Below are 18,240 nucleotides of genomic sequence, written 5' to 3'. Positions count from 1 at the left end.
TGGAGATCGAATAACAGATGAGGAGGTACTGATGCAAAGATTGGCAGCTGGCTTTAAAGTTGATAAATGTAAAATTTTGCACTTGACAAAACGAAAAACGCAGTAGGGTGTAGAAAAATTTCCGCTACTAGTTACAATAAAAGATTATTTATTCGTCACACGACCGATTTCGGGCTTGTGCCCATCCTCAGGTGTTTATACATTCATGTAAATGTTTAAATTGCTGGAGATCACTGTTTAAATACAAAGAAAATTATTTGCTGGTGACTAAACAGATACAAGTGGAAACAATTGTAAGTGGCAAGGCAGCATTTCTGTCTGCAAGAGAGTCTTAAATCTTGCCGCAGATCTGCTCCTATACTCGATAAGGTCGTACCTTTGTCACTAAACAGCAGTGCCTGACAATGCAAATGCCTTCATGAAGGAATCAAACTGAGCGAAATTGTCTATGGCGCTGCGGATCCCATGGAGCAACAGAGCGAGCTGAGTTTCGCAGGATCTATGTTTGTAGAAGCCATGTTGATTTTTGTAGGGGAGATTTTGCTTCTCCAAGAACCTCGTAGTTCTTGAGGATCACACGTTCCGTAAGTCTACAACAGATCTACGTCAACGATATAGGTCTATAAATGCGTGCATATGTCCTACGGCCTTTGTTAAAAACGGGAATGACTTGCACTTTTGTCCAGTCACTAGGTACACTCCGTTTCTCAAGCGACCTACGGCAAATTACTGCTAGAAGGGGAGCAAGGTCTTTCGCATAATCCTTATAGAATCTTATGGGTATCTCAGCTGGTCCTGGCACCGTTACACTGCAAAAGGATTGTAATTGTTTTTCTATTCCGTGATCGGTTATCTCAATATCTGCCATTTCAACGTTCGTACTACGATTGAAAGGAGGGGCCATGTTACAGTCCTCCACGGTGGAACAGTTGCGGAATACCAAATTCAGTATTTCGGCCTTCTCTCTGTTATCTTCCGTTTCGGTGCCAGTATGGTCACTGAGTGAGTGAACAGATGATTTTTGACCCTCTTGGTGATTTTACTTACGGGCAAAACCTTTTAGGGATTGTACTCGGATCTGTTGCTAAAGTTTTACTTTCAAAGTCATTGAACGCTTCTCCCATTGCTCTCCTTAATCTCGTGTTTGCCTCTTTCAGCTTTTGTTTGTCAGCTAGGTTTTTACCTGTCTTGAATCATAGATGAAGTTCTCTTTATTTAAGTAGCATTTTCCTAACACGGCTACTAAGCCACGATGGGTCTTTCCCACCCCTTAAGGCTTTTTTACAAAAAAAAAAAAAAAAAAAAAAAAACCAAACTTATGGGACTTAACTGCTAAGGTCATCAGTCCCTAAGCTTACACACCACTTAACCTAAATTATCCTAAGGACAAACACACACACATGCCCGAGGGAGGACCTAACCTCCGCCGGGACCTTACTCAGAACATATTTGACTAGAGCTATTGTACAATTCCTTTGAATTTCTTCTTTTCGTCTTCCACATTGTCCTCCTGTGTATCCATTGTGACAACTTCATCGAACCTCATATAGCCGCCGGCCGGGGTGGCGGAGCGGTTCTAGGCGCTACAGTCTGGAACCGAGCGACCGATACGGTCGCATGTTCGAATCCTGCCTCGGGCATGGATGTGTGTGATGTCCTTAGGTTAGTTGGGTTTAGGTAGTTCTGAGTTCTAGGGGACTGATGACCTCCGAAGTTAAGTCCCATAGTGCTCAGAGCCATTTTGAACCTCATATAGCCATAATGTTTAGCATTTCTTAAAACGGCGAACATAAAAAAATTGTTTGTAACTTCCACAAGAAAACTAGTTAAAGAGCCACCAGAAAAGCTACTATGGAGATCAGCTTCACACCTGAGTTACGTTACTGTGTTACATGAGACCATCGAAAAAATTTCGTTCGTGTTATATTGGTGCACGTTGCTTCCGGCTGAGGCCGAGGAATTTTCACAAGGCCTTCGCAGAGCCACGCTGTAGCAGCTAGATCCGTTATTGATAGCCGATTCCGACACAGAGACGTAAGCGGACCACGATGCGCCGTATCGACCACGCAGTGCGCCAGACTCCCGGAAGCTGTGTGGATGCTCCAGTGCAGTTGTTAGGGCGCAGGTGGCGGAAGTGGCGACGCCGTATGGCTTGTCGCTGATTGGCTGTTACGGTTTCACCGTACCAGTGCTGACGTCAGAGGCAAGACGCTGCTCCAGATTGCGAACCTCTGCGTCGAAACCCTCGCCTCTGCCCTACACCTGTCACCAAAGCAACGCGAAGTGTTCTAGTAATAGATTACTTTCTCGAGTGTTTTCGAATTATTTTACCCCAGCCTAAGAGTTTTTTATCCCTATGTTCAAGTCAGTGATCGTTCTGCTGTTTAAATGTTCGTCTCTAATACTTTTTCCAAAAGTTTATTTATTTTTTTCTTTTAGTTGTTGTATCAGTCTTTTGAGTGATGCGAGCCGGAACGACTGCTACTCCTGTACAAAGCCCATCATCTCAGGGGAGAGCTTACACAAACTGTCCTCGATTATTTGTTATAAATAATCGAATGAATGCCTTGCCCTACAACGTTTGCCCTCTACGGCTCCCTGCAGTACCATCAAAGTATTTTCTTATGTTTTAGTATATCTCCCATCATTCTACCCCTTCTTCTAGTTCCAGTTCCCATATTCCTTTCAAAAATGGTTCAAATGGCTCTGAGCACTATGCGACTTAACTTCTGAGGTCATCAGTCCCCTAGAACTTAGAACTACTTAAACCTAACTAACCTAAGGACATCACAGCCATTCCATGCCGGAGGCAGGATTCGAACCTGCGATCGTAGCAGTCGCTCGGTTCCAGATTGAAGCGCCAAGAACCGCACGGCCACCGAGCCGGCCATATTTCTTTCCTAGACGTTTCTGCATAGAACTTCCACATTTACTATTTTATGATTACACGAAGCTTTTAGTATACTTTTTGTACCATCACATTTCAAAAAAATGGTTCAAATGGCCCTGAGCACTATGGTACTCAACTGCTGTGGTCATAAGTCCCCTAGAACTTAGAACTACTTAAACCTAACTAACCTAAGGACATCACACACATCCATGCCCGAGGCAGGATTCGAACCTGCGACCGTAGCGGTCGTGCAGTTCCAGACTGTAGCGCCTTTAACCGCTCGGCCACTCCGGCCGGCACATTTCAAATAATTCGATTCTTTTCTTTCCCAGTTTTCCGATAGTTCATGATTCACTTCCATACATTATACATACATTCTCAGAAATTTATTCGTCAAATTGAGGCCAGTTTTTGTTACTAAAAGTCTTTTGTGGCGAGTAACGCACTCATTACGAAAGCGGGTTACCTTAACTTCTAGTTTCGTCCACCATACGTTACGTTACTTTAGTTTCAAAATAGCAGGATTTCTTCATCTACTATGTGATGCGCTATTTTGTTATTATGTTTGTCGCTAATCTCTTTGCTGCTGCTCCACACTTACCTCTTGTTTCTGTCGTTTTTTCTTAATGCGTATTCTCTGTTAAGCAGAGTGTTTATTTCACTCAATAGATCCCAAATTTCTTCCTCACTTTCACCGAGGATATCAATCTCCTTAGTGAAACTTAGAATAGGTATCTTTGCTTCCGATATTTTAATACAACTTACCAATCTGAATTTTATTTCCTTTATTGTTTATTCCATGGGCAAGTTAAACTACATATAATTCATGATAAATCGAAGTAAATTGACTGATATCGAGATACATGTTCTTATCTACAGAGTAAATACAGAGAACCTTAGCATATTAAAAATTAACAAACGTCAGATAACTATACATGTAAGTAAGCAGTCTATTTAAAATCATTAAGTTGATGGAAGGTTTCTATTCAGTCACTAGGAGACCATCTATTATCGCAATAGGAGACTACAAGAGTGTTACTGAAATCTCAAATTACACGTTTAGAAAATTATTCACGCGAAAGGATAATACAGACATAGCATTGTTTGGCCGCCACAAAACTCCTGTATGAAGAACATAATAATGGGAGTCCCGTTCGGTTTTATTGAGAGTAATTTTGATAATGGCCCCTTATTGAGAACCTCTCGCCCAGCGGAAAGTCCAAAGTAACTGGTATTCTGTTAATGAACTTAGCTCGACCAGTCACGTTCCCTACAATAGATCTTACGTGCTCGCTCTAATTCAAGCAAACTGATTGCAATGAAATGTTAGTGAAGGACTCTGTGACGTGCAGTATTTATTCTGGAGCACTGAAAAACCGTAGTCATTATGCGATACTGCATCACCTGTGTTATTAAGAAGAATGATGCAGTGTTTCTTGGGATATACATGCAAGTGCGAAGGAACAGACACTGCGGTGACTACGACTGTTACGAAATAAATGAAATGCATTCGGAGTTGCGAACAACCATCATCTGTGTAAGGGAACGATTACAATGAAAATATGTGCCGGACCGGGACTCAAACCCGGATTTCCCACAAGCGGTTGCCTTAAACGCTTTGGCTGTCCATATACGACACATAGCCAGACTTAAACTTGAGTATCTCGGCGTTACTGCATCGTAACCTATACTGGTACACACACACATTACGCAATTTCTGTATAGGGGAGGACACTTTAATTGGAAATCGCTCCCCACTATTGGCGGATAAATACGACAGTGCAGTGCCTGTCTTGCTAAGAAGAACCATGCAGTATTCATTCATACACGCATGCATGTGGGTTAGTAAAATTCACCATGAGTCTAGAACCGGAACTGAAATACAGTGAAGACGGCATGCAGTAAACGTGAAATTGACATGAAGCGTTCTAAGGACTTGGATGTGAAAATGACGACACAAAGGAGAAAAGATTAGCTTCATCTACACCCTGTACACACGATAGATTGCGCAGCTGATTTCTCATTCGGTAATCGGACTTTAGTGGTGGTTTTATGTGAGAAAATATTTCCTGCAAGAAGGAGAAAAGTCTACTAGAAAGAATAAGGATTACAAATCAGAATACAGGAGGCCACATTAAATGCCGTGCAGGATCTCGGAGACAATGCACGACCAGCGCTCGAGAGGACCGACGTATCATTTGCCCGACCATGCAGACCCGTGTAGTCACGTCATGTACAGTATCTTGAGGCAGGAGTCGCGACCTTTTTTTTTTTTTTTTTTACAGCAAATAATATAGCATTTAAGAATCTCTTATGTTAATGGCTACAGCTAATTTAAAAAAAAGAAATACTACAGTTTTGAATATAAATAAAAATGAAAATTCAGTCTTTGATATATCAAAGTTTTATAACTGCTCCTTGCCGGTAACGAACTAATAAAATGTTAATATTGATGTTATCTTCACTCATTAATGTTTTAATATTTGCTGGCGTGAGAATCTTCATTTGTGCGAGGCTTACCCACAGATTATTTCGATTTGGAATGTTTTTGGAACATTCTAGTATGATGTGATCGTGACCTTCGTCGTCTCCTGACTATTCTATTCATGAGGGAGACCCTGTAGCTCTAATGCTTTAGAAATGTGCAGGGAAACACGCGAGTAGCAACCTTATCCTAATAAATGATGTTATATCTTTCCTTGGGAGATTTTTAGGATTGCGCCATGGTTTTCTTGATATAATATGCTGATGTGAAGCGAAAGAAAAGACCTTTTTCTGCTGCTGTATTTGCCACTAAGTTTCCTGTTGATCGTAAACTTCTTTTTTTGATACGCCTGAAAAGTCACAAACTGAAAGCTGTGTAAATAGTGGGTGCCGTTGTTTGATACTTTCTTTAGCAAGACCATCTACTACCTCATAGTACCAAATGTCTAAATGTCCCTTTACGAACGGATTTATTTTGTTTGTTGGCTTTCGTTATCACATTGTTGTACCACACCATAGATACAGCTGTTATCAGCTTTCCACTTTCACTATTCTAGATGTTCGAAAGCACTTTTACAGTCAGAAAGATGTGTTCCGGGGCTCTGAAGTGGTTTACACCGACGGCTCAATGGCTAGAATGAAATTTTCACTCTACAGCGGAGTGTGCGCCGATATGAAACTTCCTGGCAGATTAATACTGTGTGCTGGGCCGAGACTCGAACTCGGCCCGGCACACAGTATTAATCTGCCATGAAGTTTCATGTCAGCGCACACTCCGCTGTAGAGTGAAAATTTCATTCTGGAAACATCCCCAGGCTGTGGCTAAGCCATGTCTCCGCGATATCCTTTCTTTCAGGAGTGATAGTTCTGCAAGGTTCGCAGGAGAGCTTGTGTGAAGTTTGGAAGGTCGGAGACGAGGTACTGGCGGAATTGAGGCTGTGAGGACGGGGCGTGAGTCGTGCTAGGGTTGCTCAGTTGGTAGAGCACTTGCCCGCGAAAGGCAAAGGTCCCAAGTTCGAGTCTCGGCCCGGCACACAATCTGCCAGGAAGTTTCGGCTCAGTGGTCACGTAGGATTCGCATATGTTCATGGAGGACATATTGAGCAGCACTCCTTGCCAGTTGGCTGCAGTGTTTTCGCTGCAGAGCTTGCGGCCATATCTCGTGTTCTTGAGCACATCCGCTCATACCCTGGCGAATCATTTCTCCTGTTTACTGACTCACTGAGCAACCTACAAGCTATCGACCAGTGCTATCCTCGCCACCCTCTGGTAGCGTCCATTCAGGAGTCCTTCTAAGCCCTGGAACAGTCCCGCCGTTCCGTGGTGTTTGTGTGGACCCCAGGACACGTCGGAATCCCCGGAAACGAACTTGCCGACAGGCTGGACAAACAGGCGACGCGGAAACCTCTTCTGGAGGTAGGCATCTCCGAAGCTGACCTGCGTTCTGTCTTACGCCGCAGGGTTTTCCGGCTTTGGGAGATGGAATGACATAACAGCACGCACAACAAACTGTGTGTCATTAAGGAGACTATGAATGTGTGGAAGTCTTCCATGCAGGCCTCTCGCAAGGGATCAGTTGTCCTCTGCCGGCTCCGCATTGGCCATACATGGCTAACGTATTGTTACCTATTCCGTCGCGAGGACTTACCTCAGTGTCGCTCCAAAATGACAGTCGTCCACCTCTTGCCGGACTTCCACTTTTAGCCGCCCTGCGGCAGACTTTTAACTTTCCCAGCAGCCTGCCTTCGGTGTTGGGCGACAATGCATCCACAGCAGCTTTAGTTTTACGTTTTATCCGTGACAGTGGGTTTTATACTTCTATCTAGGTTTTAGCGCATGTCCTTTGTCCCTCTGTGTTTTAATGTGTTGCAGAGTGGCTGGCTTTCATTCTCGTGGTTGGCCAGCCACTGTAATCTGCTTTCATGGTTTACTCTCTTCTGTTTCTAGCGTCTCTCTGTTGTTTTCTTGTCCTCTTTTTTTGCCTTTAGTGTTCGTTGCTTTCCCTCCGTTCTTATGGCTCTTCCTTTCTTTCCGTTTTGTGTTATATGTTTCGTCCGTCTTATTCTCACAGTTGTGGCATTGTTTTATTAGGACCAAGGGACCGATGACGTCCTAGTTTGGTCCCTTCTCCCGCCTCTAAACCAGCCAATCTCAACAGTCAGAAAGAAACTCTGTCGGTTGGGCATGCAACCTCCGAATATCTGGGTCTGAAGGACTGCCTATAAATGAATCATGTTTCTGGGCTACAAGACCGCATGCATGCCAATGTCCAAACCTGACTGTTCAAACCCGAACTTCTGACTGTTCTGCTCTGCACTCTATGCCCCAATTTTTGCAAATGTCCCAAAATGCACTTTTCCACGCAAGATCACTCTTTTTTTGCAATTTTTTGGGCCAGTCAACTATTTTCCAACGGTGTAAGTTTGCGATGTTTTCTATCTTCCCTTCAGAGGCGCTGGAAACAGTTTTCTCCCAACCAAATTATTTACCGTTCTTCTCAGATTAAAAAGTAATACTCAGGACGTAAGTCAGATTGTCGTTTACCAGTGACAGATTGCGCTTTTCTCACCAGTGCGATTTCGCTCGTACATACCACGAGCTAGTTCGTGGCGGTTTGGTATGTTTTCTAGACATGTTATCTGCAGCAAGAGCCAGCGCATCATTTGCACAAACAGAGTAGCGCCTGTTTGACCCCCTCCCTGGTCCCGCACTGCCCCAACCGGGCAAGTCCTTCTCGTCAACCTGAGGATAGGTAGTGCAGCCTGCAGGCTAGACTGGCGGGACAAGGTGGTTGTTCTTACAGCACCGTGACTCCACCGTATTGTCCTTGACCCAGGAGGACTGCGATACAGCAGTGACCTGGTGACTGCCGAGAGAGCCGCGGTGGTCTCGCAGTTCTAGGCGCGCAGTCCGGAACCGTGCGACTGCTACGGTCGCAGGCTCGAATCCTGCCTCGGGCATGGATGTGTGTGATGTCCTTAGGTTAGTTAGGTTTAAGTAGTTCTAAGTTCTAGGGGACTGCTGACCACAGCAGTTGAGTCCCATAGTGCTCAGAGCCATTTGACCCATTTGAACTGCCGGGAGACCAGCACAGAGCCGCAGTCTTCTGCTCTCCATCGGCCATGAGTTAACTGTTCAGCTTATAAAACTACCACTATGGTGGCCCTCCGCTGTCCATAGCGTTCACCTGCCCCTCGAGGGCCAGTGTCCGCCTCTACATAGCAACACACAGCATGTGTTAAGACCCATCAGAGTAGAAAAGCACAGAGTTATCTCTGCCCTTTCGATCAATATCGTATCACTGCTTCTACATCTACATCTACATTTATACTCCGCAAGCCACCCAATGGTGTGTGGCGGAGGGCACTTTACGTGCACTGTCATTACCTCCCTTTTCTGTTCCACTCGCGTATGGTTCGCGGGAAGAACGACTACCGGAAGGCCTCCGTGCGCGCTCGAATCTCTCTAATTTTACATTCGTGATCTCCTCGGGAAGTATAAGTTGGGGGAAGCAATATATTCGATACCTCATCCAGAAACGCACCCTCTCGAAACCTGGACAGCAAGCTACACCGCGATGCAGAGCGCCTCTCTTGCAGAGTCTGCCACTTGACTTTGCTAAACATCTCCGTAACGCTATCACGCTTACCAAATAACCCTGTGACGAAACGCGCCGCTCTTCTTTGGATATTATCTATCTCCTCCGTCAACCCGATCTGGTACGGATCCTACACTGATGAGCAATACTCAAGTATAGGTCGAACGAGCGATTTGTAAGCCACCTCCTTTGTTGATGGACTACATTTTCTAAGGACTCTCCCAATGAATCTCAACCTGGTACCCGCCTTACCAACAATTAATTTTGTATGATCATTCCACTTCAAATCGTTGGGCACGCATACTCCCAGATATTTACAGAAGTAACTGCTACCAGTGTTTGTTCCGCTATCATATAATCATACAATAAAGGATCCTTCTTTCTATGTATTCGCAATACCTTACATTTGTCTATGTTAAGGGTCAGTTGCCACTCCCTGCACCAAGTGCCTATCCGCTGCAGATCTTCCTGCATTTCGCTACAATTTTCTGATGCTGCAACTTCTCTGTATACTACAGCATCATCCGCGAAAAGCCGCATGGAACTTCCGACACTATCTACTAGGTCATTTATATATATTGTGAAAAGCAATGGTCCCATAACACTCCCCTGTGGCACGCCAGAGGTTACTTTAACGTCTGTAGACGTCTTTCCATTGAGAACAACATCCTGTGTTCTGTTTGCTAAAAACTCTTCAATCCAGCCACACAGCTGGTCTTATATTCCGTAGGCTCTTACTTTGTTTATCAGGCGACAGTGCGGAACTGTATCGAACGCCTTCCGGAAGTCAAGGAAATTGGCATCTACATGGGAGCATGTATCTAATATTTTCTGGGTCTCATGAACAAATAAAGCGAGTTGGGTCTCACACGATCGCTGTTTCCGGAATCCAAGTTGATTCCTACAGAGTAGATTCTGGGTTTCCAGAAACGACATGATACGCGAGCAAAAAAACATGTTCTAAAATTCTACTACAGATCGACGTCAGAGATATAGGCCTATAGTTTTGCGCATCTGCTCGACGACCCTTCTTGAAGACTGGGACTATCTGTGCTCTTTTCCAATCATTTGGAACTTTCCGTTCCTCTAGAGACTTGCGGTACACGGCTGATAGAAGGGGGGCAAGTTCTTTCGCTTACTCTGTGTAGAATCGAATTGGTATCCTGTCAGGTCCAGTGGACTTTCCTCTGTTGAGTGATTCCAGTAGCTTTTCTATTCCTTGGACACTTATTTCGATGTCAGCCATTTTTTCGTTTGTGCGAGGATTTAGAGAAGGGACTGCAGTGCGGTCTTCCTCTGTGAAACAGCTTTGGAAAAAGTTGTTTAGTATTTCAGCTTTACGCGTGTCTGTTTCAATGCCATCATCATCCCGGAGTGTCTGGATATGCTGTTTCGAGCCACTCACTGATTTAACGTAAGACCAGAACTTCCTAGGATTTTCTGTCAAGTCGGTACATAGTATTGTACTTAAGACTGAAAGTGCAATTGCCATGTTTAATTACCAATGTCACACTAATCTATTCCTTCACCGCTTACATGGACTATATGTGGCTAACCAGAAAGGCTAGCCATCTCCCATGGCGGATAGTTGAAGCAGCAGTTCATTTTGACTCGGTGCCCAGCCAGGTTAGAGACACTGTGTAGTAATTCGTGAACCCTGTGCACCCCGGATTACCTGTAATTTTCATAATACATTCCTCCTGATACGCTATATATTCAGCTCTTCATTATTTGTTATCATCCCTTGAGGTGCAATTTTATAGGCCATCACTGTATGTAGCTGGCCGACATCATATGCGCCCGTTTGTTGCAGGTCATCTCTAAGCTGCGGAAGGAGTTCGGTGACATGTACTCGGAGCGCAACGTGATGATCAGCGCGACGCACACGCACTCTGGGCCCGGAGGCTTCATGCAGGACTTCCTCTTCGACATCAGCAGCCTCGGCTTCGTCCGGCAGACCTACAACGCGCTGCTCTCCGGCATCGTGCAGGTCAGTCCGCAGCCTTTCACACTTGTCATTACCCTGCAGAATTAACTCACACGAGAAATGACCACTAGCCTTTGATAGCTGAACTTGCAGAGTAGCCCACTGGCCCATTTGACTGTCTAATGGTCACGTCCAGCGTTCCTCACAGTCGGTGGTGTCATGTTGCAGAGCATCAGACGGGCCCACCTGTCGATGCAGCCGGCGCGCCTCTTCCTGTCGCAGGGGGAGCTGCTGGGCGTCAGCATCAACCGCAGCCCCACCGCCTACCTCGCCAACCCCGCCTCAGAACGTAGCAGGTGCGTATATTGCTAGTACCCATACAGCCTGTGATTATTTGGCCGCGAAGTATTATCTCTTTTTTCGTAAGAGTAACACACAAACCTCTGGGCATCGACAACCTCCAGGGAAATGAAATGCTGTACTCAGAATCGTTGACACAATTGTTGTTTGGAAATATTCATACAATATACAGTATTTCTGGGTTAAACATACAACAATTGTTGTTGTTGTGGTCTTCAGTCCTGAGACTGGTTTGATGCAGCTCTCCATGCTACTCTGTCCTGTGCAGGTTTCTTCATCTCCCAGTAGCTACTGCAACCTACCTCCTTCTCAATCTGCTTAGTGTATTCATCTCTTGGTTTCTCTCTACGATTTTTACTCTCCACGCCGCCCTCCATTACCCTGCAGAATTAACTCACACGAGAAATAACCACTAGCCTTTGATAGCTGAAGTTGCAGAGTAGCCCACTGGCCCATTTGATTGTCTAATGGTCACGTCCAGCGTTCCTCACAGTCGGTGGTGACACTGTTGAATTTCTCTTCTCCCTAATTCTGTTCAATAACTCCTCATTAGTTATGTCATCTACCCATCTTATCTTCAGCAATCTTCTGTAGCACCACATTTCGAAAGCTTCTATTCTCTTCTTGTCCAAACTATTTATCACACATGTTTCACTTCCATACATGGCTACGCTTCATACAAATACTTTCAGAAACGACTTCCCGACACTTAAATCTATACTCGATGTTAACAAATCTCCAGAAACGCTTTCCTTGCTATTGCCAGTCTACGTTTTATATCCTCTGTTGTTCGACCATCATCAGTTATTTTGCTCCCCAGATAGCAAAACTCCTTTACTACTTTAAGTGTCTCATATCCTAACCTAATTCCCTCAGCATTACCCGACTTAATTCGACTATATTCAAATAGCCTTGTTTTGCTTTTGTTCATTTTCATCTTGTATCCTCCTTTCAAGACACTGTCCATTCTGTTCAACTGCTCTTCCAAGTCCTTTGCTGTCTCTGGCAGAATAACAATGTCATCGGCGAACCTCAAAGTTTTTACTTCTTCTTCATGGATTTTAATACCAACTCCGAATTTTTGTTTTGTTTCCTTCACTGCTTGCTCAATACACAGATTGAATAACATCGGGAAGAGGCTACAACCCTCTCTCACTCCCTTCCCAACTTGACGGTATGTTTCTACAAGTACGGTATTTCAAAATGTTTGAACGGTGTTGCCGCACTGTTAACACCTTTTGCCGTCAGATCACCAAAGTTAAGCAATGGTGAGCTCGGCTAGCACTTGGATGTGTAACCATCTGTGTCTTCCGAGCGCTGTTGGCAAGCGGGGTGCACTCAGCCCTTATTTGTGAGGCCAGTTGAGAAGCTACTTGACTAAGGAGTAAACAGCTCCGGTCGCAAAAACTGACAACGGTCGGGAGAGCGGGGTGCTGACCACACGCCCCTCCATATACGCATCCAGTGACGCCTGTCGGCTGAGGATGACACGGCGACCGGTCGGTACTGATGGGTCTTCCGAGGCCGTTTCGGACGGAGAGATAGGCGCAGATGTGGTACATCACGAAATGGTGGTGTCTGATGCATTTGTTTCTGGATAGATTCCCGCAGAAAACAATTCAGGTAGGGAAATATTTGGGGTTCTTGGGATACAGACAGTCGATGGATTTACTTCTCCCAGTCCAGCCATCTGGGAGCTCATGATCCAAGAAATCCCCCACAATGTTCGCAAAATGTGTTGGTACTCCATCTTGTTGGAATATTACGTCACGAGGAAGTTGTGGACATCATGTATCTCCACGTACATTGTTGCATTAAGTGCAGGCTTCGCGAAGAAGAATGGATCAGTCGTTCAACAGTCTACGCCACACATTCACGTTCGGAGAGTCGCGTTCGCACTCTGTCATTACGTGGCAGGGTTCATTTCCCGATATGCGGCAGCTGTGCGTGCTTACCATGTCGGAAGTGTGGAATGTAGACTCTTCAGAAAAACAGACGAAGTCAAGAAATGCCTCGTTTTCATCCATTTTTGCTAGAATTGTGTCCGCGAATGCCTTCCGTCGTGTCCTTTCCTCAGGCTTGATTTTGTGACGAAGCCGCAGTTTGTACGCCCTTAGGCACGAGCTTTTATGGGCGCCATCGTGTAGAGTCGAACGAGGTAGCTGTGACTGCCTACTTGCTTGTCGGATTGGCTGACGAGGAGTCCGCTGGAAGGAAGTACGGATCAATTCAACGGTAGCCTCTGGAACTGTGTGCTTGTCGTGGCGACACGACAACGATAGCAAATTCCATTTTCCAATTTCTTGATTGCTACGCAAGTGAGAACGTCGACAGTTGATCGTAGTCCATAATCATGGCGAAAACGACGTTGTATCAGTGTACAACCATACATGGTTGCTCGATTTATCATAGAGACGCCTGAAGATAGTGAACTGAATCGGTGAAATCGTTAGCTAATATAGCAGGACCTTTAATTACAGTGGAAGGATTCATTCATATTCAAACAAAAACATAGAGACAGCTGGCGTCCTCCGATCTTTCTGGAGGAGGGCGGTTAGTGGGACGTCTCTTTCGATACCCTATGATAGTTAACTTACTTGGCAGTGAAAGGAGCACTGGAGGGACAAAACAGTAGGAGTTGAAAAAACTAACGCAAGGTAGAGAACGACATAGTATCGGACCAGTTAGAAGCCTTGTCAGCATAGGTATGATAAACTTCGCAGTGCTCTGTATCGTGGCTTGTGGACTATATGTGAAAATGCAAAAAATATGTGGCCAAGGACCGTCATATGCTCATGAGGTTTGGTGAATGCTTACATTGCCTACATTATACGTAATACCGCACGTAAGGTTTAGGTACGGACGCGATGTTCTCTGAGCATTTTTGTGCTCTTTGTATTCGTATTCGATGTTTCTAATTACGTCTGTACATTTCCTTTACATCTGGCGCCATTTTAAGAGATTCTGGAAATTTTCATAATTTTTATCAAATTTTGCATTCTCTTATCTATCTTGAGTATCTGAAAGAGACATAATCGGGGACCTGTAAGAGGCGTAACACATAGTAATCTTTAAACATCTTATATTTTTCCCTGAGACATTTTAAGTCTTTTCTTTATCTGCGATAATGATTGAAGCAGAAGAAATGAATTAAAATTTGTACTACGGCCGGGCCTCGAACTCAGGTCTTTTTGCTTGCTAGGCAGAAATGCTAATTGTTACACCACCAGAGCACTGTTGTCAGAGTTGCTGCACGAACTACCCAAGTTGAGTGCCGTCCCTATCACAAATTTCAATTCGGGGAAAATAAGCAGAAGATATGAATTGCAGTTTGTGTTGGGGAGGGCACTCAATTTCAGTAGTTCGTGTAGCATTGTTAACCATAATGCTATGGTGGTGTAATGGTTTGCATTTCTACCTCGCAAGCAAAAAGACCTGAGTTACAGTCCCAGTTCCAGTCCCATTTTAATCAATTTCTTCTGCTTCAATTATTATCGCAGAATCTTTAAACACTTTGTTCACTCGGGTGGCATGATTAGCCTCTGTAATATGATATGGGCCTTGGTGGGGACGAAGATTGATGTTTAAAAAGCCGTCGACGAGGAGATCATTAGGGACGGAATATGAGCTCCGATCAGGGAAAGGCGGGGAAGGAACTTGGTCTCACCTTTTCAAAGGAACCGTTTGCGCTTAACAATTATGAAAAACCGTGGAGGACGTATGTGTGGACTGCTGGACGAGGATACGAACTACCATCTGCTGAATGCGAATACGGTACATCGCCACTCCGCCACCTCATCGGTCACCGTTTTATGTACACGTGGTTTCACTTGGCGGTCTCACAGTTCTGGACGATTGGCAGCCTCAAATATACGGCATTGGCAAAATTTTTCTTTCTGTGTGTCTTTTTTCGAGCGACTTATTGAAGAAACCATCATGGATTCCATAAACAGAGATGTTGAGAAACACAGCTCGTTCTGTTCGTGTATGAAATCAAGACTGCCGCACATGTTGGTTGGGTAGACCTGTCATAAAGCGGTTGTATTCTCCCGTTAGGCGAGCTGGCCCATAACTGTTATAAATACGATGGTATTTTAGGTGCTGGTGCTGGGACGGAGTTGTGTCAGTCAATCCCGTACATGTTCGATCGGGGAAGGATTTGGGGTTCTTGCTGGCCATGGAAGTACCTCACCATCACTCAGACAGTTTCTAAAGACAAGTGTCATCTGTGGACCACCATTGCCCTGTTGAAAAACAGGTAACGTCACCGCGGCGTATCGCTGTGTATTCAGTTCCGGTCCTGCCAGCCACTACCAGTCGTGAATTGAAGTCGCGATGGGCTGCTGCCCCTATCATAACGCTAGAAAAAATAACTGCGTTTCTCGAAAACTGAACAGTGGAAGAATGGTACCTCTCCCCGGGTCGCTGCCATGCTCGCCGACGATGTCCACTTGGGATAGTGCGAAACCGCGATTCATAACGTGACGCCGCGCCGTTCATTAGCAGTGTATGCCTTCCGATCATGGCACCATTGCGCACTCAGTGATTTGTGTTGTGGTGCTAACGGCAACCTATGCATCGGACGATAACTAGCTAGAACTGCTGCCGTTGCTATACGATCAGTGGCGCGGGATGACGGAGAGTGTTCCAGGGTATCCACTACTTGTTCTCGGATGGCATGCGCAGATGTGAAGGGGGTACGATGCTTTTGATTCACAATACGACCATCCTCCTCTGCTGTGAGAGTCTCAGTTGCCGGAAAGCGTGACGGCAAGTATGCGTGCCATCGCGTTTCCACGCAGTCCAACATCGCGCCACCGTTACATCCGAATTATGGCTGTTGTCGAGAAATCGATGCATCGACACATCGATATTACACAATACTACCGATGCATACTGATGGTAGTTTGTTCTGAAAAATTATCCGTGCCAAAATGCTAATATCGGTTGTCGATATTATATTTAATTTTTTTTCACAGTTTTCGGTAAATATTTGAAGTTGTTTTCATAATTTTAGTGGAACATAATCTTACTTTCACTGTGTGAAGGAGTCTTACTACTTTTCGAGCTTACATAACATCCAACCTTTCTCTTTTTTTCTCTTTAGGCACTGAGGGGGGGGGGGGCGGGTGGTTGGCTTTGTGAATGGAATAACAAAATATCCTGTGTGAGGGAATAGCACACAAGTTGCGTTAAAAAACCAATTTGTAACGCAAATTTGTGGCACATGGGCATTCTTCAAGAACTGTTGCTGAAAATAACGAACAAAAATCTAAATGACGACATTGGTCTTTCCGCTGGACGGAGACGTATGAGGGGAAAACCTTGCGTAATTGGCGCTCGGCTCTATGAACAGAAACTTAGTTTCACCAGCAATTGTTACACAACTACTGGGTTGCTGGCGTTAGCTAAAATGAAAAAGAAAAAAAAAAAAAAAACAAAAAAAAAAAACAGGGAAGTAGACATAAAGTGCTCCGGACGAATCCGATATATGACGAAACCTATCGATGTACCCATCGGATACCTTTTATTGTGCCACTTACATGCAGTTAACAATATTAGCAAAGTGGTTATCGCCAAGCTTGAACATGCATCGTTTTTCTTGAAATTCACGCTCTAAGGAGCATGGACGGGCGTCTACCTTGTTGATGTACGGAATATCTAATAAGAAATCAATACTTAAATATACAGCTCTAAAACTAGGAGTACGTTTGCTATGTGCAGCCGATATTTTTCTGTGATGTCACATCGATATCTTTTCTGTCGAAATATCGATAATTTTCTTCGGTAGGTCGAAAGCCGGTTATGGTATTTTTTAAATTTCGATATATCGGATACCCGATATTTTTAAAATTATCAACAGTCCTAATCCTAATGGCCCACAAACCAGGATATTAGACGTATCGGCCAGCCAACGTAGGGCCCCATAATGAGGCAGGTGCTCATAACGCTCTCACACGGGTACTCCTACGTCGTGACCACTCAACACCCGACGCTGATCACGCTTCATGTCAACTGTACTAGTCCTGGTAACAACACTGAAGACGAACAGCGCTGGTATACTTTAGTGGCCATTCCACTTATCACTTAGAACTGCATCTCTTCAGCATTTACATATCCGCCGATTGTGTGTACCAAGCTTAACTCTGTTGGACAGTTAAATTGACTACGAACTGAAGATCTTCAATTTGCACAAAATAATATACGTTTCGGGAATAACCGATCTGGTTTCTTATTTTCGTGACCATGTCAGCTTGACTATATTAAGTGCGCCAATATTGTTCGCACCAACAAATCGGACTTAATAAAGTAAGAGCAAGCACGTCGTGCATAATTGTTACATTTCGTGGCGATCTCAGTGAGATAATCATAATGGCGCTTAAGAAAACTTCGTCCAAACCGATTATTGCCGTCCACGTAGTAGGACTCACCCACATTTCGTTACAGAACCTGCTAATAACAAATAAAATTGCTGTAATTACTAAGAAATAATGAAGTACTGCAAAATGTGGGAAATAAAATTGATCGTTACGTTCAAACGCAATTAAATTAACATTTACGTCTTAACTGTGCAGCGCCAGGAGGAGGAAATCTGAGGGAATTAACCGGTGAAAGGTGTCAGAGACAACACGAATAGTAATCTCACGTAGATGGTCTTGTTACGCGCTCCATTCCTCCAAAGTTTAAATGATAGTAATTATACGATATTATGTTCCGAACCCTTGAGTCCTTTTCTTGTTGTAGATAACTTATTATGGATAGCATATTCTACAGGCAGACTATTTTTAGCTGCTCTCAAAAGAAATAAAATTCATTTAAATAAGAAAGTAAAGAAAAAATTGTACTGTATCTCTAAACAAGTTGCAAAGATATCCGACCATGTCTTCTGGATGCTTAATTTTTTTGTTAGTGTATTTACGTCAACCTGTATGGTACAGTTTTTTATTACGGAGTTCACAAATAAATTTGTGTTAGCTGGCG

The 18,240-nt window shown here is 44.3% G+C and overlaps 1 protein-coding gene across 2 annotated transcripts in view; it reads left to right on the top strand.

Moving 5' to 3' along the window:
• The window catches only part of LOC124775058 (neutral ceramidase-like), a 486,227-nt gene that overhangs the window by 311,072 nt on the left and 156,915 nt on the right, over positions 1–18,240 (top strand). For both annotated transcript variants that reach the window (XM_047249851.1, XM_047249852.1), the window contains 2 exons: positions 10,786–10,962; positions 11,128–11,255. In XM_047249851.1, coding sequence (XP_047105807.1) covers positions 10,786–10,962; positions 11,128–11,255 — 305 coding nt within the window. The remainder of the gene's footprint in view (positions 1–10,785; positions 10,963–11,127; positions 11,256–18,240) is intronic.

The sequence above is a fragment of the Schistocerca piceifrons genome, chromosome 2 (genome assembly GCF_021461385.2).
Source record: "Schistocerca piceifrons isolate TAMUIC-IGC-003096 chromosome 2, iqSchPice1.1, whole genome shotgun sequence".
In the NCBI taxonomy this organism is placed as follows: Eukaryota; Metazoa; Arthropoda; class Insecta; order Orthoptera; family Acrididae; genus Schistocerca; species Schistocerca piceifrons.
Note: the sequence above shows the minus strand (reverse complement) of the source record. Positions and strands in the feature narration are given on the sequence as shown.